This window comes from Prionailurus bengalensis, chromosome A2, assembly GCF_016509475.1.
Source record: "Prionailurus bengalensis isolate Pbe53 chromosome A2, Fcat_Pben_1.1_paternal_pri, whole genome shotgun sequence".
Classification (NCBI taxonomy): Eukaryota; Metazoa; Chordata; class Mammalia; order Carnivora; family Felidae; genus Prionailurus; species Prionailurus bengalensis.
The window spans coordinates 52,593,606-52,615,083 of record NC_057348.1 but is presented as its reverse complement, the minus strand read 5'-3'; the positions used below and the strand labels follow the sequence as shown (position 1 = coordinate 52,615,083).

Genomic DNA, 21,478 nt, shown 5'->3' with positions numbered 1-21,478 from the left:
GTAACAGAGTTAATCCAATGTAGATACAGGCCTTCCAGGTCCAGCTCCACCACTGGGGCCGTGTCTCATTCCTGCTCATCCCCACAAGGGCTCACCACACAGCCTTGCACACTGTGAGTATTCAGCAGCACAATGAAAAAATATGACCAAATAGAGCAATTTATGTAAAAGTCATACCTGCACGATCACAGATTTTCTTATCTCCTTCAACCAAAATTTCTGGATCACTCAAGTGTAAGATGTTTGGATTTTGTTATCTGATCAAACCTAACATCTGTGAACAGCTTTTTCTATAGTTGATTGTTCCAAAGGATAAAACTATTAAAATCTTCATTAAAACCAATCTAGTGTCAGAATAAAGGTGGGAGCAAGTCTAGCTTGCAAGGAATGTTAGATTCTCCAGATCACATTAAAACTACACTGTTGATATACTCCCTTGATCATCTTCAGATAATTTAATGCTTGTACTCTGCTGGTTCTTTTCCTTATTATCTTGCAATTGCTTCAAAGGTAAGTTAGTCTCTACCAAAACAAGAGATCGATTACTAGGATTTGATTTGTTCTGACAAGCAATCACAATGAATTTATTACAGAGCAAGAAACCTCTGAAGAGAACAAGAAACACCAACACATACCTTTTAAAGGTGTAAAGACTAATATATTTTTATCAAGACTGCATTTTATTTATCCTAAGCCATTCTTTCCCCTCGAAGTATGGGGTATTATTTATCTCATATCAAATCTCTGACTTACCTGCTATAGAGGAAAGGGCTAATATAATTTTGGATTTATGTTATGCAATTAAATTTTGCAATTTGATATACAGGAATCAAATGCATTGACTTTTGGAGAGATTTAAAAAATACATTCTAAGGCTAAAATCAACAACCTAAACAACAACAGGTGTTGTCAAGGATATGGAGAAAAGGAATCCTCATGCCCTGCTGGTGGGAATGTAAACTGGTACAGCCACTGTGGAAAACAGTATGGAGGGTCCTCAAAAAGTTAAAAATAGAACTACCCTACCATCTACCAATCACACTACTGGGTATTTACCCAAAGAATACAAAAACACTGTTTCAAAGGGATACATGCACCCCTATGTTTACAGCAGCATTATTTACAATAGCCAAATTATGGAAGCAGCCCAAGTGTCCATCAATTGACTTGTGTGTGTGTGTGTGTGTGTATAATTGGATATAATGGATAAGGAAGATGTGGTGTGTATATATAATATATATGATGGAATATTATTTAGCCATAAAAAAGAATGAAATCTTGCCATCTGCAATGACATGGATAAAGCTAAAGAGTATAATGGGAGGTGAAATAGAGAAAGACAAATACCATATGACTTCACTCATATGTGGCACTTAAGAAAGAAAATTAATGAGCAAAGGGGATAAAAAAGAGAGACAGAGAGAGAGAGACATCAAGAAACAGACTCTTAATTATAGAAAACAAACTGATGATTGCCAGAGGGGCAGGGGATAAGGGCATGGGCTAAATAGGTGATGGGGACTGGGGAGTACACTTGGCACGGTGAGCACCAGGTTGACTCACTACATCGTATATCTGAAACTAATACAACACTGTACGTTAACTAACTGGAATTAAAAAAAGAAACAAAACTTAAAAATCCAAAAATAAATAAACAAATAAACAAAAATAAAAGATATATTCTAGGGATACTGTACTCGGAACACCCTAATCTTTGACTACTGCTACTCTGAAAAGCCAAGCAGTACTTACAAAGACCACTTGGCCTTCCCCACATCCTGCAACTTGATACTGCTAATGTGGAGAAAGCAAAAAACGTTGACCACTCGGAAGCTTTCCATTCTTCAACCTTTAATTGTGTTATAGCCCCTCAACACGGTTTCTGCTCCACCCTTCTGTGTAAAATTCACTTTGGGAAACAATTCTCAAGAACTGCAAAGGGCCTAATCAACAAATCCAATGACCCTTGCACTGAACTCTGACCTTTCTGTTTCTGATATTGTTGATCATCTCTTTCCTTCCTGAAAGCATACATCTTTGGTTTCTGTAATGCTTTTCTGGTTCTTCCTCTGCGACAGTTCTTGCCTACTCTGCTAGTTCCGTGTCTTCCTTTGCAGACTCCCCAATCAGATCCATTCACTGTTCTGGTCCTTTGTTCTTCTTACACAACAGTCTTCGTCTCTCATGGCCTCACGACTCCTCTACCTGGATGACTCTTCCTCCTTGACTCCAGTGCCTCCAGGGCATTTCTACAAGATGATGTCATCTCAAACTCAACAGGTTCTAAACCAAACTTACCTCTTCTTAAAATTGTATCCACTTCCTGGTCTATCTCTGTAGAAGATAATAAAATGCCCCCAGCTACTAAGACTACAACCTCAGAAATATACTTCACTTTTCTCTCATCCCTGCTTCCTAAATTTAGCCACATGTGACCTTGGGCAAGCCACTTTACCTTCTGACCCATTGTTTCCTTGTCTGAAAAAATAGAGATTATTCACATCTGGCAGGTCTGAAAAGGATTACGTATGTGAAAACACCCACATAATTAAGTTAATGAATGTCTGTCTTCTCTCCAGCACTCCCTGTGGCCTTCAACCAGGGGAAAAAGACTCTTTGAGGGGATATGTCATATTTCTTTGAGTAGTCCCATAATATAATGCCTTACATAGTGGCTTGTATACAGAAGTAGTCTAATAAATATGTTCACTGATGCCCATGGATAGGCATCTAAAGGAGTAAGTCAAGAAGTACCAATAAAGGATCACAAAATACTAACTAAAATCAAAAGCAGGTGGATATTATCTAAATCTCAATTAATCTAGATGATACTTGGACCTAACAAGCTCTGATAATTACCTGCTGAAAATAATATATCTGATAGTCCTAAGCATCTAACACTTGTCTCTGTGCTATAATGGGGACAAAAGAATCAAGGACCTGGCCCTGCTCCCGGGGGCTCCCCCAGTTCTCCCTGTGGTCCACCTATATGCAAAGTTAAGAATGCTCATTCCTCACAAAAAGCAAACACTTTTAGATTTTAAGCAAAAAAAAAAAAAAAATACTCACATGTCAAAAGCACTGAACTCCAATGTTAAGCGAGCTGGAAGCCCAGCAGAATCACCTGGACAGAAGCATTATCACATTTTTCCATTATGAGTCAGTAATAGCAGCATTCATAACTAAAACGTTTGTGAATAATTTTGTTCTTTTTCTTGAGCCCAAACTGCCCTGTGCAATTCTGGTCATCCATACTCAACAGGGACTTAGCAAAAGATGCCACAGCTTTTCTGAATCTCAGAAATTTGTCAAGAATAAAAAAAAAAAAAAAAAAAAAAAAAAAAAAGAAAGATTCACTGGGGGAAATGATTTCTAATCTCCTCCCCCAGCAATTCTAAGTAATCAGTATTCATTCTTTGGATTAATTAACTGGGGTCTCGCTACTCCCTTTCTTTTCCCCACAACAGAGGGAAAGAAGTGAAAATGAACTTGGGTCAAAAGTCAGGAAGTAAAAGGGGGATAAAAGGTGCAGCATAGGGAATACAGTCAACGTCACTGTAATAGTGTTGTACGGTGACAGACGGTAGCTACAGTTGTGGTGAGCACAGCATAACGTATAAACTTGTTGAATTGCTATGTTGTAAGCCTGAAACTAATGTAACATTGTGGCTGAACTACACTCAAATAAAAATAAGCAAATAAACAAATTTAAAGAACGAACAAACGAAAGAAATTAAGACAAGAAGTAAAAATAGAAAACAGTGAAAATCATTAATTATACAAGACAAGAGTGTCCCTTTCTAAAGGAAAGCTGACCCTATTCTGGAGGGCAGAGAAGGTGACAGAAGATGATGGCATACGGAGTGAACTGTCTCCTACCATTGTAGTAATATCCCTTAATGTCCTTGGGAGCTTCATCCAGCCGATATTCATTCAGTTTCCTCTGGGTCAACTCGTGCCAGAATCCAACATCCAAGGCACTGCTAAAGGGAGCAAACTGTAATTTGGAGAGCCCAGGATCCCCCGTAGCTGCTGCCATTATTTCTCTCCTACTAAAAAACAAAACGGAACACAGCAAAATGGCATCAATTGTGGTGAGAAAGAAAAAAAAACATTTATAATAAGGCATAATCAAAACAAACAAAAAATGATGGGAACTATGCAGGCTACCTGAAGACATAACTGAAAACCACCCTGAGTAATGTGCCCGTGTTGCCAAGTTTAGCCTCCTGGCAACACAACTGATTTTCTAAGTGAAGTCCTTTTTCTAAGGCCTTTCTGGCCTTCACCTCTGTGCATCTTCCTTTCTTGTTCAAGTCGGTCTGACTGGTGTACAAGTGCTACTACTCCTTCTTCGACATAATCATAGTCTCAGAAATTTGTGCCCTCCTGTGTGATCCTGGAGAACTTCACAAGTAAAAAAACCCAGGCCCAGCCGGTCAGAAACACAAAGCCCTGTCACAGCTCTGAATGAAAGCACTTGAGCACCCCCCCTGAGGAGAACAAAGAAGTTTCTGGCCCACCTAACCACAGTACCCGAATTTTTTTTTGACATCTCATCTTTTATCTTTTAAATGCATGGAAAATTTGCATCTTACTCTCCTATATATGTATTTTAATATTTCTCCTCCTGAAATCTCCCTCTGACCCCTCCCCCAGCAATCAGGCATAAACACACTATAACTCCCCTACCCCTGCACACACTCTCAGAGATACACCTCCTCCAGCACAACACTAGAGAACTTGATATTTCCGAAAAGCAGAAGTGGGGGAGGTCTCTTCACGTTCCATCATCCTGTCCATCACTGTCCATCCCTGTGACCAGACAGAGTAATATTTCTACAGCAGAAGGTATGAAGAGTCACACTATGACTATCGTTCACACCTACTGCCTGAGTTTTGAGTGAAGATTATTACCTAGCTTTCAGTTTTCCCAACTTGGCTGATTTTGGAATTAAGAGAAATATATATAATTTGTAGTTAAGTTTTGGAGGAGTCAGAAGTTATACATGGATTTGGGGGAGTCAAAAGTTGGCATGGATAGGGATCAGCACCCTGTTCCTCAAGTTGTTCAAGGGTCAACTGTGTAAGTGTGTTTAAAGCCAGGGCTTACCATCAACTGATGAATGGATAAAGAAGATGTGGTTTATATATACAATGGAATACTACTTGGCAATGAGAAAAAATGAAATGTGGCCATTTGCAGCAACGTGGATGGAACTGGAGGACGTTATGCTAAGTGAAGTCAGTCAGTCAGAGAAAGATACCTTATGTTTTCACTCATATGTGGATCTTGAGAACCTTAACAGAAGACCATGGGGAAAAGGAAGGGAAAACAAAAGTTACAGAGAGGGAGGAAGGCAAACCTAAGGAGACTCTTAAATACAGAGAACAAACTGAGGGGAAGGGGAGATGGGGGAAGGGGAGAGGGGAAAGTGGGTGATGGGCATTGAGGAGGGCACTTGTTGGGATGAGCAATGGGTGTTGTAGGGAAGCCAATTTGACAATAAATTTACATAAATAAATAAATAAATAAATAAATAAATAAATAAATAAGGCAGGCAGGCAGGCAGGCAGGCAGTCATGCAAGCAAGCCAGGACTTGGATGTGCTCGCTTTAGCAACACGTATACTAAAGCCAGGACTTGGATTTCTCAGAGACGTCTCAAGTTTGACAAATCCAAACTAAACATTTCTTTTTGCAAAATTCTGCCCCTTTTCCTGCATGTCCTAGTTTACATAATAGTACCACCTACATCCAAGGTCGAAACCTCAAAGTCATCTTCAATTTTCCTCTCTCTCACATTCAATAAATCACTAATTGCTAGAGGTTCAACCTTAAACGGGCCTCCGGAATGAGACGAAGATGACAGCGACAGCTACTCAGCATTGACCGGGACCAGGCACCACAGCAGGGTGTGCACCTGAATTTACTCCTCCAAAAAGCCCTAGGAAGTGACAGTGCCAATTTTAAAGAGAAAGAAACTGAGGTTGAGAGAGGTAAGAAGTCCACAGAAGGACATACAGGTAGGAAAGTGGAAGAGGGAAGAGGACAAGGACCAAAGTCCATATTCCAAACATGTGATTTCGTGCTTCCTGTCCAAGTCAGCTTCTCTTCTCTCCGTCCTCCCCGCCACACATCAGGCCCACCATCTCACACCTTGGCTCCTGCAGTAACATGCTCACAGGTCACTGCCTTCTGTCCCTGTCTTCTCCAAACAAGTTGTCACATTGCCACCAGACCTGATCTGTGCAGGGGGCTCCCTTGTTTAAACAAACAAAATCTTACTGGCTTTACTCCACAGAGAGTTTCCCAGCCTTTCACCTTTCCCTAGGAGACCTCTCCCCCTCTCTACCAGGGAAATTCCTCTCATCTACTAAGACTCTTGATGAAGCTCTCATTAATGCCCACAGTCAGTGGGCATCAATGGCCCCCTTCTCTGTAATGACAGATGAAAACTTCCATTACAGGATTTGCCATCATGAATCATACTTACTTTTTTGATCATACCTTTTAAAAAACTTTTTAAATAACAGCAGCAGTAGTAACTGTTCTAATTGAATGTTTATTCTGTGCCAAGCACTAAACATTCTACATATTATCTGATGACAACCCCAAAGTGGTTGCATTGTGCCTACTTTACAGAACAGAAATGGAGACACTGAAATATCAAGTCACTTGCCCAAAGGCACTCAGTTAGGGAGTAGAAGAGTTGAGATTATAACCCAGGTTGACTGGCGGCAAAGCCCCAACTCTCATCACTATAGTGTATCGCCTTGAAAGAAGACACCCCTTTTCAGAGCCTGAATATTACCCATCAGCCCCACATATGCTAAAAACAATAACCATTTTGAAAAACATTTACATACTAGCCTCCTCTCCAACAGGGTCAAAAGAAAAAGGTCATGGCCAGAGTAATCGTCCAATATGGAAGGAAATCAACACAGTGCAGACAGTGGTACAAATGGATCTCTGAGATCCTCCACGGGATGGGTCATCAGGTCCCTAAATGCTTTAGTCATCCACAACTTACTCTTTTTTTTTTTTTTTAAACGTTTTTATTTATTTTTGGGACAGAGAGAGACAGAGCATGAATGGGGGAGGGGCAGAGAGAGAGGGAGACACAGAATCAGAAACAGGCTCCAGGCTCTGAGCCATCAGCCCAGAGCCCGACGCGGGGCTCGAACTCACGGACCGCGAGATCGTGACCTGGCTGAAGTCGGACGCTTAACCGACTGCGCCACCCAGGCGCCCCCACAACTTACTCTTAAAGGTTAACAGGAACTCACCATCATCTTGATGACCTACTGAGGTCATCAAGACGGAATTTTACCAGCGCCAGAAACAAAAGAGAAAACTCTTCTGTACAGCACTTCAGTAGCTGAGAAAAAGTGATTCAGGAAGACCACTTAGAAGATAACCGACAGGCATACTAAGACAGTAATCTACATAAAAGGCACATCCTTCAAACATTTTCTGACTTATTTGATCTTTGAGAAATTTCAAACAGAACCCAAGAGCCTATTTCACAAGAGGATGTGGTTGGTATTCAGCTGCTGAACTCCTGCTTGACAGGCTCATAAAACAGAAGGGTCCTATGCAGCAGCAGCAGCAACACGTGATGGGGAATTTGCTGGAAACATCTAAATATGATATGCAAGTATAAATGTATCACTTAGGAACCTATACATCTATGTCATACTGCTATCTGCCTTAAGCTGGAAGGGAAGATTTAAGAGGAAATGATCAGAATAGAAATCTGGAGGGAGCAGTAAGTTACAGGTGCAAAGTCATTTATGTGTAACTAACCTATATCCAAACATCACCTGCTTCATGAAAATTAAGGCTTGCCTATATATCCCAAGGTCAGAATTCTAGCTTCTGCTTAGCTTATAAAGTTAAAATATGACTTTCATCATACCTCAACACTACATACAGACATATTCCAGGAAAGAAACTGACAGAGGCATCAATATAAGTGTGGGTTAACTTTATTTCAGACTATTTCTATCATATCCGGGATGTGAAACCCAGGAGTTACACAAGATGGGATTGTGTCACTTCCACTGAAAGAGGAAAGGATTTGATGAAGATTCAATGCTGTAATGGAAAAGAATCCCAGCAGTAACCAAAACATCCAGCCAAGGTTAAACTGAAATCGCAGATGGGTGGTTAAGCAATCAAACCCTTTTGGGGCTGTGTCTACCACCCAAAAGTGGTGCAAATTTTATGGAAATAAAACTAAGTCACACTCAGCAAATTACATAAGGACAAGCTCAAAAAATACCACTGTCTGAATATTTACCAAAAGTTTCTGTCCAAATGGTCCTAAACCTTGGGTAGTGCTATTCTTCAAAGTCAAATCCCCACAGGAAATGGGTAATAGTGCTTGCCTCCCAAGAAAGAAGCTATGGAGTTGGGAGACAGGGGTGTGGAGAGAGTTATTTTAAACTGTCTGGCCCTATTCCCTTTGAATTTTGTGTTCAGACTTCAATGAATTTTGTGTTCAAAATACAATGAATTTTGTGTATGTAGAACAACAATACAGAAATAAATACAATAATTAAAGAAAAAAGTCCTAACCCAATGGCAAGATGGGGGAATGAAGGAGACATAAGACTACCAGCACAACTGCTTTGGTTCCAAGAAATAACACCTGAGAGATCTCTGATGCAACAATCATGTCTTATTCATCTTTCTTCAGCACTTACCACACTGCCTAGAATATATTAGGAGCTCAGTAAATGTTGACATGAAATAATAGTTCCCTTCCCCTCAAAAAGGGCCACTACATGGAGGCAATAATGAGACAAATTACAGCAGACTTTACAAATTACTAATAGCCTGAATTGTCCAAATAAGAAACAGATTGGCCGGAGAGATAATGAATTTTCCATTAGTGGAAGTGTTCAAGCATATATTAAGATGATTATTTGCCAAGTCATATTGTACAAAGGTTTACTGTATCAGGCAGTCAGATGAGCCCAGGGTTTGGCAGGCTTTTTCTGACAAGGGCCAGACAGTAAATATTTTAGTCATTTCATGCCAAAACAGTTTCTGTCATAGTTTCTTCTTCTTTTTTACAACTCTTGAAAAACGTACAAACAATCCTTAGCTTATGGACTGTGCACACACACACACACACACACACACACACACACACAAGGTGTGGGTCAGGATCTGACCTTCAGGCTGTAGTTTGCAGACCCTCAGACTAGATGATCTTCCAAACCTGTTATCTGGGTGAAGCAGGTTGCAAGGTTACAGTTGCTGGTCCATGAGAGAAACCTTGTGATGCTGCAAATACATCTTTATGAACTGGAAAACGTAGTCTATACGAACACTCACACACGCATATATCAGCATCAGTAAGCTACCGTGAAGTTCAGTTAATATTTACTGAAGCTCATAACATGCAAGGAGATGGCATTAGTGGCAATGCACATGCAAAACAGGCATGTTACCACACCTCTGATGGTTTCCTTCCTACTTTTTCCTTGACCCCTGATACTGCCTCCCAACTTTTCCGGGGCCACTCTTCACCTCTGACTTGATGCTGAAGAAACATCCAGCTGCTTGGTGCCCCTCTAACACACCTGTTGTCTTGCCTCCACAACCCTGAACAAACAGCTCCCTGTGTCTGATAGGCATCCCTGCTCCTGTGACTGGCACTTTTCAAAATCCAGCTCAGAGGCTATTTGCTCCATAAAGCCTTCCCAGAGCTCCCTTTCACTCTCTTTACCCATTGCTTTCTCTTCTCCCTTGGCTTTGGTTAATCACTTCTGTCTCTAAACTACCTCTACATTTAGTATTACTGTTCAGCTCTTTGCTGATCTGTCTACCTCCATCAACCTGATTGTAAATTCTACAGATACAGATCCTGGCTCATATCCCTCTCAATACACCATAATCACTTGCAGAACGGCTCCCAAATGTTACTAAGATGAATTCTAGAAACCTTTTATGGGTACCTTCCCATAAAAGAAGAGAAAGAAATAACCCAGGCTTCTATGACTGGAAAGACAAACTCCAAGCTTATTACAATGGAATATGGAGATTAGAGCAAGCAATCATGAAGAACACTTGGAAATATGCCATATGACTTAGAAATAAATCTGTTATCATTTTTTAGGACTAAGATCTTAGTGGATAAGAGATATGCATGTACAAATCAACTGAAATGAAATCTCACCCAACCAAGTATAAAGTTAGTATAGATCTTTCTTCCTGAAAGTATTCCCATAGGTACAGAAGTCAAAGGCCTACATCCACAGTCTCAAAGTATCTCTCCACAAAAAAAAAAAAAAAAAAAAAAAACAACTATTAATTTCAAAGGAGAGAAAAAGTAACTCTACAGTGACAAAATCTGGCAGACACCATCTTAATGCAGGGATTGAAGTCAACACCAGCAGCAATGGGACACAGATACATATGCTATCTGATAGAATGCAGTGAAAAGCACAAACATCCATACCACTCCACTGAAAGCAAATGACGTGGGTCTCATTGAGAAGAAACGTTAGGTAAACCCAAACTGGAAAACATTCTACAAAATGACTGAGACTGGCTTACAATCTTCAAAAGTGTCAAGATCTTGGGGCACCTGGGTGGCTCAGTCGGTTAAGCGTCCGACTTCGGCTCAGATCATGATCTCTTGGTTCATGAGTTTGAGCCCATGATGGGCTCTGTGGTGACAGCTCAGAACCTGGAGCCTGCTTTGGATTCTGTGTCTCCCTCTCTCTCTGTCTTTCTCTCTCTCTCTGCCCCTTCCTGCTCACATTCTCTCTCTCTCTCTCTCTCTCTCAAAAATAAATAAACATTAAAAAAAAAAAAAGTGTCAAGGTCAAGAGAAGACTAGGGAATTGTTCCAGAGTAAAAGAGAAAGACACGATGACCGGGGGCAACATGTGATGCTGGCTTGACACTCTGCTTTCATAAAGGGTGCTACTGGGACAAAATCTGCCTGGAATCTCTGGAGAAGGGTATATGAGAGGTCTGTCTTATTCTTGTAAGGTTTCTACAAATTTGAAACTGTTCCAAAATAAAATATGAAGACAATTTTAGCGCCTGCACACACCCAGCCTATGCTATACTGAACAGGCAAAACCAATTACGTGAAAGAAGTTAGAATAGTAATTACAGGGTGGGATGGGGCTACTGACTGGAAGGGGGCAGTAAGAAGCCTCCTGGGGAGCTGGAAACATTCCATTTTCCTTGAGCTGGGAGGTGGTTTCAGAGCACATACATATGCAAAAATCCATGAGCTATATATTTACGATTAATGTACTTTACCATATGAATACTATACCTGAACAAAAAAGTAAAACTGAAAGCCCTATATTCAAGCTATAATGATCCTACACAGAACCTTCCTGTATTCACTTAATAGTTAACAGATGACCTATTTAAAATCTAGCTTTGGTGAAAAGAAAGTCATTGCTCTAAATAAGTATAAAAGAAGTATCATTTCCATAAATTTTTCTGGCATTTGTTATTAAAGATGCTGAAGACGGAAGTATTTTGGATTTACTGCTTATGTAATTAATTGGACCAGGAATGCTCCCTGGTGAGTCTGTCCAACTGGTCTCCCTCCAAGGGAGGGTAGGCAATAGGATTGGATGCAGCAGATATTAAGCCAGGGTAGGATTTCTGGAAATGAAGAAGTCAACTGGTAGAAAATGAACAAAAATCACAGTGATGAAACAAACAAACCTGTCTTCAGGGAAACTAAACCCTTGGAGGGACAGCAGAGAAACAGACTAGCCTAACTGTTCTAATAGAAATGACTTGCTCTGACTTTTCCCTGTATGTTGTTGGGGTTTTGTTTTTTTGTTTGTTTGTTTGTTGTTTGGGGAGGGCAGGGGAACTTCCAGTCGTTCAGAGAAAGGATGCTAATGTGACAGTGGGGAGCCCGGTCTTCAGAGAGACCCAAGCTTGAGTTCCCAATTCCACCTCTCACTGGCTGAGGAGCCTTGGGCGGGTAACTTCATCCCCTGTGCCTTGATTTCCTCATCTGTAAAATAAGGATAATTCCAGCCAACCTGTGAGGTTGTTGGGAGAGCTAAATGAGAAAGGGCGTGATGTGCCTGTTCAGGGGCCTGGCGCAGTCAGCCTAAGTGGTAGTGCCCTCAGATTGTCAACACATGCCCCGTACCTCACATTAGCCAACGCTGCCTGCCTAATGCAGCTGCTCTTCTCCGTGCTCACTGTGAAAACTTTCTCCATCTCAAACGGGCCTTGTGTAAGCCTCACTTCCCTCAAAGGAGCACTGCAGTCACAGCAGAGGTTTAATTAAAATGAAACGGATGGTCTCCTGCTATAGGTCATCAAGGGGAAGTCCAGAGGAACAAGTGCTAAGGGTTAGGAGCACTTTGTGTTCAATTTCTCGCAGGCCACGTGGGGCCATTCACTTAGCAGAAGCGCCAGAACAACCGCAATTTGGCCCTGAAGTGCCGTCTCTGGGCCAAAATGGAGCACATAGAGCAGACTTCTGTTCTCATTTTCCCAGCTGCGGGGCTGTGAGCTCTGGCAGTCTTTAAAATAAGCACCAAACCACATGGCCAAGTCCTGCTGACAAACAGAGTATGTAAGCTGATGGGTTAAAAAAAAAAAAAAAAAAAAAGGGAGATGGCCAGGAGTGGGGAGGAGGCCTCTTTGGCATACGAAGCCAATGCACATTTTGCTGGCTAATGACGTCCTGCAACTTCACGAGTTTTGGAAATAATGTGCAAGGCTGCCAAAGAGGGAGGTTTACAGGCCCTCCCTTCCAAAAGGAGGGGGGCAAAGTTCCAAACTTCGAAGACAGATTAGGCTTTACTGGAAGATGAAAACTCAGGACTCGGACAGGGGAACCAGCTGGGTTCGGAAGTCTCAATTCCTTTTAAAAATCGCATTACAGTCAAGATGCCCCTGGGCCAAACTGAGGTCTCCACAAGACACCGAGTCATCGAAAGTGGCTTTTTTGTGTGTGTGACTGTACTGATAGGTGGCCGCAGCTGATCACATAAGCAGGCAGGATAACTGCTATTATGGATAGGTTGTCTCCCTCACCTCCATGCATACCACCTTGGTCAATGAGAGAACTGGCAGTCACCTCCACTGTCTTCAAACTGTAACCTTCATTCTCACTGGTTACGCCTGGGAGTTTTTCCTTTGTTTTCCTTCTGCTATAATAACCTTAACCTTCACATACAACATGCTCTTGTTCAGCCTGTTTTTGAGAATGGATGCACTGGATACCAGTGTTGTGGGGCGTGGCAAGCCCACGAGGGAGGGATAGTAAAAGCTGAGAGAGCCTGTGAGAGAGGAGAAAGACAACACAAGAAAGATGGAAACAGCATGCCTGCTTCAGAGTCCGTTTTGTTAACTGCACCGATCAACAGGGTCATGTTGCTTCATTCTATATACGAGGGACAGCCACCTGGATTCACCGGCATCGCTAGACAGCCCTCAGGTCAACCAACAGGTAAAATCTGGCATGGTTTCCTAAAAGCTGGCTGAGTTATGGAGGCTAGCTTCTGAGTAACAGAGGCTCTGTGGTTTCATTTCTGGTGATATCTAAGAAGTCCTGGAAAAGGAAGAGGTGCTGAAAAATTGGGCCAACCCAACAACACATGTTACCAGATTTCCAAAATATTTGATTTCCAAAGATAAAAATAAGGATGGATTCTACAGCCTAGTGGACAGAGGTTTTGCTCAGGAAAGGTGGCATGTGGGCCATTCCAGACCACATGTCACTTCTGTGCAATTAGAAAACTATACCCCCTCCTGGAGACATTTTACTTCCTTTCCTTAGAAAATTGTTGTAATACATTGATTAGGTTGACCCAAGACATTTTACCTTTGTCTGCCAGAAAATCGTCACTACAAAAGTAAATTCATGATGCCTATGATCCAAACAAAACCCCCTCAGATGTGGCCTCTTGGGCAGCGCACAACCTGCACAACTGTATATGGCAGTCTTGAGTATTAATCCTAAGAGGCCACTATGGTTTAAGAAGGAGTCGTGAGAGTAACTGCATTTCTTCCTTGATCAAAGAAGAACCAGATATAGGATATAGGATATCTGGACCTAGGAAGGCCTCTGAAAAGACCACTCCAAATATCCTGGTAGACAAGATGAAGCTGTCGTAATTGGATTCCAACATAATCAGAGAGACTATGAACTGGTAAAATAATCTTATCTGAAGAATGCTGGTTACGATATGAACTGGTGTTAATAAGAAAGGAACTAATAGGGGCACCTGGGTGGCTCAGTTGGTTAAACATCCGACTCTTGATCTCTGCTCAGGAAATGATCTCATGGTTTGTGAGATCGAGCCCTGCATTGGGCTCTGTGCCGACAGCATGGAGCCTGCTTGGGATTCCCTCCCAAAAATAAATCTTAATAATAATTAGTATAATAAATACAATTATATATATAAACAAAAATATACATATATATAAAAGAAAGGGGCTAACTGTGATAAGTCATTGGTTCAGTCTTTGGTCCTAATCTATTTATTTTTATTTATCTACATGAATGAATATTCATCAATATTTACTAAGTGTTTGATGTGTGCTGAACATTGTGTTAGGGGCTTAGAGCAGGGAAAAAGACACATAAACCACATAAACAAATATATTCAAAAAGGTATACTTACTACATTTACCAGTGACTTTGATGATTGATACAGGTTTGCTTATCAATTCTATACATGACACGAAGCAGGAAGGAATAGGCAATATGATGGATAACAAAACTTCACAATACAAAAGATTCTGACCACCTGGAATAACAGGCCTATTTTAACAAGACTAAAAATTTCAGAGATAAATACAGGGTCTTAAATCTCAGTCCAAAAAAACAGCTGGACAACAGTGCAGGCACTGGAGGCAGTATAATGGAAGGACACAGCTTCATGAGCCAGAGAGACTGGAGTTAAAATCCCACCTCTGAGGGGTGTCTGGGTGGCTCAGTCTGTGAAGCATCCAACTCAGGTCATGATCTCACAGTTTGTGGGGTCAAGCCCCGTGTAAGGCTCTGTGCTGACATCTTGGAGACTGGAGCCTGCTTCAGATTCTGTGTCTCCCTCTCTCTCTCTCAAAAAATGATTAAACATTAAAAAAATAAAAATAAATAAAAATAAAAAAACCCCACATCTGCTACACCTAGCCACACAACCTCGGGCAAGTCATTTAACTTTTCTGAGCCTTCTTCCCCACCTGTAAGATGGGACACTACCTGCTGCACAGAATTATTGTGAGGATTCGATTAGAAAATGCATGTACCTGAGGGGCACCTGGGTGGCTCAGTCAGTTAAGCATCCGACTTTGGCTCAGGTCATGATGTTGTGGTCCATGAATTTGAGCCGCACATTGGGCTCTGGCTGACAGCTCAGCGTATTGTGCCTCCCTCTATCTCTGCCCCTCCCTCACTTGTGCACAAGCTCTCTCTCTCTCTCTCAGAATAATAAACACTTAAAAATTTTAAAAAAAGAAAATGCATGTATCTGATACAGAAGTCATTCTAAAATAGGACTGACGTTATCAACAAAACATGTGTGAAAGACATGGGGATTTCCATTTAGTTATCCCTTCAGCAAACATTATGTTATGTACAGTTCCCGTGCTGTATTTCAGCACTCAATGGCAAAAGAGATTAAGGTCTCTGCCTTTCAGGACCTAAGTTTTGAGGGTTATACATACCAGGAATGACAGTATAGCAATCTGTGGATAAAGCAAGTACCATATGGTATAGTATAAGTGTTTGTACAGGGTGTTATGGGAGGACGGAGGGGTATCTAAATTGGACTGAAGAAGCAGGGATTTGTATTTTAGCAAAGATCCGTATTTTAGGAATGATACTCCAGTACCAGTAAGCACCAGACAGGGCAAGTGGCTCAGTGGTTGTGCAGGAATACAGGCAAGAAGCAAGAAGAGCCTAAAGTAATGGGAGAAGGTAATGGGAGAAGCAATGGAGGAGAAAATGTGTCAGGAGACATCAAGGAAGGAGAATCTGTAGAACTCTGATGACTGCCTGGGATGGGAGAAGAGGGAAAAGGCCAAGACAACTGCAGTGCTCTGATGTGAATGACTAAATGGAAGAAGGGGAATGAGTCAGAGGAAAGGATGTAGAAAGAAGGGCAGCTTTGGAGGGAAGCTGATGAGATTAATTTTGGACTCACTGAGTCTGAGGCCTGGCCTGCAGGAGAGATCTTAGCTCAACATACAGAATAGGGGTCCTTGGCACATAAGTGGGAGTTGAAGTTGTGGGTGAGAAGAGCACAGAGTATAAGGCAGAACCTTGGAGAAAACTAGCATTTAATGAACAAAAGGAGGGGGGGGGGGGTGACCCACAATGGAAGCTGAGGGGGAAATGGCCAGACAGATAACACAAAGGAATATCAGCAATATGAAATGTGCTCAGAATTCAAAAGGTAAGGGAAAAATTTCAGGGGTTCGGGCAACGTGAAGGTCTGAAGACGAGGAAGGGCAATTTTGGAGGACAGGTGGGACAGAAGAAGGATTTTAGCAAATGATGACTTCAGGAAGTCAACAAACGTGGATGGGAAGAGATGATGTGATGTGATGTGATGTGATGTGATGTGATGTGATGTGATGTGATGTGATGTGATGTGATGTGAAGGTGTTTCGTCTTTTCCAGATATTTAAATGAGAAGAGATGGTTAAACAGGAAAGAAACAGAACAATGGAACCTCAGCACAAGTAAAAGAATCAGCCTTAAACACATTTCTTTCACAGAGGTGAAGTGATACAGTCAGCTGGAGACAAGTCAGTAAGTGACAGAAGCTGAGGAGCCTTCATTGATGGCTGCAACTTAGTGAAGTCAAAGTCCAGGTTAGGAGGCTGGGAGAGGAATGGAAATCTGAAAGACAAGGAGAAGATGGGCAAGAGAGCTGTCCAAACACAAGGGGGAGTGTCAAGCAGTGCTGGGAGCCCACAGCGTGACAGTGTCAAGGGCAGGTGTGTCTACAACAAAGACAGGGGGCCTCAGGTCTCCACAAAAAAAGTAAAGTCCTGCTCCCTCTGGTCAGACTCCTAGAGAAAAGAGGCCTTCCTTTCTATACTACACACTCAAGGAGAGACTGTCAAACAGGAACAAGTTCAAAGGAAAGTAATCACAACAAAGAAGGTGAGAAAAGCCCAAAGGTGATCATGGTTGGGGGGGGTGGGGGGGTTGCAGAGCCTGGAATGAGACTGAGCTGTTACCCAGTCTGTCAAGACCACAGAGGTGCATACTCCCTACTGGGTAACAAAGCAGCATCTAATTATTCTTCCTTGAATACACAACCAGGCCTTACTTATACTGGAGATAGGTAGAAGGATCAGGAAACAGAAAAAGGAGGAGGAAGGCAGTCCTGAACTTCATTTCCCAAGGGTAAAAGTGGATAAAAGAGGCCATTTGGATTTCCAAATAAAACCTCTGAGGAAGTGAGGGATAACCAATCAAGGGCCACTAATCAAAAGAATTTTGTTATTACTTATGTCCACACACAGGATCCATCCCTCAGCACCCTGTATCCCAATTCACCTTCCTCCTCTCCCCATGTGGTGTTATCCAGCTACCAGTCCAGCACCTCCTTTACCCCTTAAACCCACCCATCTTTCTCCCTTGGCTTAGCCACTGCCTTGGTTCAGGCCTTCCTCCTCCGCTACCTGGACCACAGAACAGTGCCCTGACTGGTCTTCCTGCTGGGTCTGCCCTGTCCAGTGTAGTCACCATGGGAGAGCCTGAGTAATTTAAAACAGATGAGAGCAGGGGCACCTGGGTGTCTCAGTCGGTTGAGTCTGACTTCAGCTCAGGTCATGATCTCACAGTTCATGGGTTCGAGCCCTGCGTCGGGCTCTGTGCTGACAGCTCAGAGCCTGGAGTCTGCTTTGGATTCTGTGTCTCCCCCCTCTCTTGGCCCCTCCCCTGCTGGCTCTCTGTCTCTCTGTCTCTCAAAAATAAATAAATATTTAAAAAATTTAAAACAGATGAGAGCACATCACACCCCTTCTTCAACTTTCACTGCAACTCTCTGACACCACACTTTCAAAATAAAGTGCAAACTTCTTTGCACGGTAATATTAACTGCTACTATTGATCATTTACCATCTAGCAAGTGGGTAACATATACCATTCAATCCTCACAGCAACCCTGGGAGGATGGCTTACAGATAAGGAAACTGAAGTTTAGAAAGGGAGTGACCAGCCCCAGGTAGCAAAACTAGTTCAATGGCAAAGCCAGCATGTAACTTACAGTCCAAATTCTGTGCTCCTAATTATATATCATATATTAGATTATACAACCTTATATTGCCCGCAAGGTCCTTTGTGATCTGCCTCCTGCTTACCTTTCCAGTCACTTCTTAGCCAAGGTGAACGATGCAAGTTACCTATAGCCCTCCCCACTCCCAATGTCTGCAATGTCATCCCACCTCCCATGCCTCTTCACCTGACTAATCTTGCTCATCCTTCAGGCCTTGAGTAAAGTGATGCCTCCTCACAGAAAACTTCTCTGATGCCTCAGCCTGACTTGTGATCACCCTAAGTCCTCCTCTGGCAAATCTCTACAATAGCTGCATTCCACAGTGCTGTTGTCTATGTCCTTGACTTAAAAAATAATTAATTCCTCAAGGACAGGGATGGGCATCTTGAACAAGAGCCCGGTACGCAACTCCTTTAAGAATTTCACAATCTTGTCACATGAGGGGCAGGGAGGAGTTGGCCAAGAAAAATGGGAGGGGGAAGGGGAGATCTTTTAGGAAGCAGGAGCAGCAGGAGCCAAAGGCTACAAGTGAGATACAACCTGTAAACAGTTTAACAAGACTACAGCGCAGAACTGGGGGATGGAAGTATAATTAGGCAAGATGAGCTTTCGCAAGGCTGCCTTTTTCTTCATTCAAGTGTTAGTTCCAAAGTCACCTCCTCAGAGAAGTCATCCCGGCCAGCTAGCTTTTAAAACAGCTCCCTCTGCTTACCCACAGGTACTCTCCATCCCATTACCATTTCTTTTTCTTTTTGTGATAGTATCTGAACAGGATACTAACAGGATCTGAAACACCTACTGCCCACTAAAAGCTCTGTATTATTGGCAATCACCACAACTGCCACCACCAGGATCAAAAAGTAGGCTCCCTGAAATCGGTCTAATTTTACCCCCCCCCCCCATCACCAGTACTTATGGTAATGCCTGGCTCATCACAAAATTTTTGGTTGTTATGGAGTTTACTACAGGTAAATATATTAAATGTGCTCAGCCTGGAGAAGAAATGGTGTGAAGAGGAAAACAAACCAGCAGCCTTCAAGGATGTGTGGGCAATAAATTGGAAGGGAGATCCGAAGAGTCTGAAGGAGGGACAATGAGCCAAGATTATGGTATAGACTTAAGTCAGAGTTAGGGGAAATCCAAACAAGAATAACCAGAAATAGTTTTCTGCCAGCAAAGAAATTTAACCAGTGGGCAGGGGTGTCACAGAAGAAATGCAAGTATGCAATGGGAAAGGCAGACTGGGACCCAGAGGTCTGAAGGTCTGGAACTGGCAATCACAGATACACCTGGTTTCACTCACAGAATTAAAAACAAAATTTTTAATTAGCTTTGAAAAAAATTGTAGTCGTCAGTGTTTAAAAATCAAGAGATTACACGCGTGCAACACAAAAGTTTTGTTTTCACTTCTCCAATTTCATAAATGTTAGTACTGTGCTTGCTTATAAAACTCAACTCAGTAAAAATATAAGTTTGACTTTTTCTGACATGGAAATTCCTTACACCTACATTTATACTTTACCTGATGGAATAAGCACTAAAGTTTGTAATCCCTGGACCAAACTGAAGAGTCGAAAACCTTAGCTTAGAAAGCCCTGAGAAAGAAGTGACTTCATTTAACACCCTGGCTTCACAAATGACGTTATTATCACTCCCATTTTACAGATGAGGGAAGAGAGGCTCACAAAGAGGTGACATGCCAGAGTCACACAGCAAATCCCGGGCAAAGCCAGGATGAGAACTGGCGTCCTATCTCTGGTGTCCCAACATCGAAGGTTGAGAACCATCCCTGCCAGACGCCAGGAGGGACTGACTTAGAACATCAGGGGGTTTCTAGTCAGAAGACCCCGGGCTGAAACCAGTCCGACGGGACGCGGCAGGAGGAGGGCGAGAGCTGGAGTCAGTGACTCCCTGGAGGAGGGAGGAACCTGAATTCTGCCACGACCCTCGTCCTCACAGCCGAGCTCGCCCCTTCCCGCCAGGCCTCCAAAACCCAGTCCGCAGGACCCCACTACTCCCTCCGCAGCGCGGCTCACTTACCGCCACTCAACTTCCGGCAACCACAGCGTCGGCCGCAGCGCGCGCCCCGATGACGCAATTGTCCCCGCCCCGTCCGCCTGCGGTCAGTGGTGCGCATGCGCACACGGAGGCGCGAGCCAACCTGGTAAATGAGCCCCTAGCACCGGCCTGAGTGGGAGGATCTTGAGTTGCCGGGAAGGCGGAGCATCAGCAGGTGGGCGAGGCCCTCTGATAAGGGCTGAGCTTCGGGTAAGAAGCCACTTTATTGGCTGTGGGAATGCGTCTATGCCTGTCATGCTTTGAAAAAAACTCCTCCTCTTTCTCTCGATTTCAGAGGATGACAGGAATTACGGTCATTTCCATTTTCCAAGAGAGGCGGCATTAAACGTATCCCAGGTGTCAGTGAGGAGGCAAGTGTGAAGACAGATGAGAATTTTAATAGGTAAAAGCCCGTGAAGGTCGCCAGTGATTAACCTGCTCTTTCTAAACTAGGCATTATTCTCATAGCTCCCCGCTGTCAGTGGGATAAAGGCAGTCATGCCAAATTATTTATTGAGCATATACTGTGTGCCAAGCATTGGTCAGGTACTGAAGACACAATAATGAGTACAAACTTAATGTGACATATAAGGGCATTCGTTCATAAGGAATGAAAGTGACTCTGATGTGGCTCAAAAGACTCAATAGCAACAGTAATGACTACTATTAACTACTATGTTTCCAGGCTGTCATATCTTCTTTTTTTGTTGTTGTTCTTTTTTTTTATTTTTTTTTCAACTTTTATTTATTTTTGGGACAGAGAGAGACAGAGCATGAACGGGGGAGGGGCAGAGAGAGAGGGAGACACAGAATCGGAAACAGGCTCCAGGCTCTGAGCCATCAGCCCAGAGCCCGACGGGGGGCTCAAACTCACAGACCGCGAGATCGTGACCTGGCTGAAGTCGGACGCTTAACGACTGCGCCACCCAGGCGCCCCAAGGCTGTCATATCTTCTAATCGCCACAAAGGCCCTGAAACGTATCATATTCTCCCCCATCTTACACATGAACAGAGACTAGGAAAAGTTAAGTGTCTTGCTGAAGGTTAAAGAGCTTTGGGGATAGGATTCTAATGCAAGTGTGTTTGACTCTGCCAAATAAGAAAACAAATCCAGATTTAGTAAGGAGATACTTTATTCGAAAGGATTATTGCAAGGGGGAGGGGAA

General features: G+C 42.7%; 1 protein-coding gene across 2 annotated transcripts in view; it reads right to left on the bottom strand.

Moving 5' to 3' along the window:
- ATG7 (autophagy related 7) overlaps nucleotides 1–20,400 on the bottom strand; it is a 247,227-nt gene extending 226,827 nt beyond the window's left edge. The window contains exons 1-3 of one of the 2 annotated variants that reach the window (XM_043588131.1): nucleotides 20,295–20,400; nucleotides 3,880–4,052; nucleotides 3,070–3,124 (exon numbers count right to left, since the gene is read on the bottom strand). In XM_043588131.1, coding sequence (XP_043444066.1) covers nucleotides 3,070–3,124; nucleotides 3,880–4,039 — 215 coding nt within the window. In that variant the 5' untranslated portion in view covers nucleotides 4,040–4,052; nucleotides 20,295–20,400. The remainder of the gene's footprint in view (nucleotides 1–3,069; nucleotides 3,125–3,879; nucleotides 4,053–20,294) is intronic. The other variant, XM_043588132.1, reaches the window with a different exon arrangement.
- Nucleotides 20,401–21,478: the final 1,078 nt, after the last annotated feature.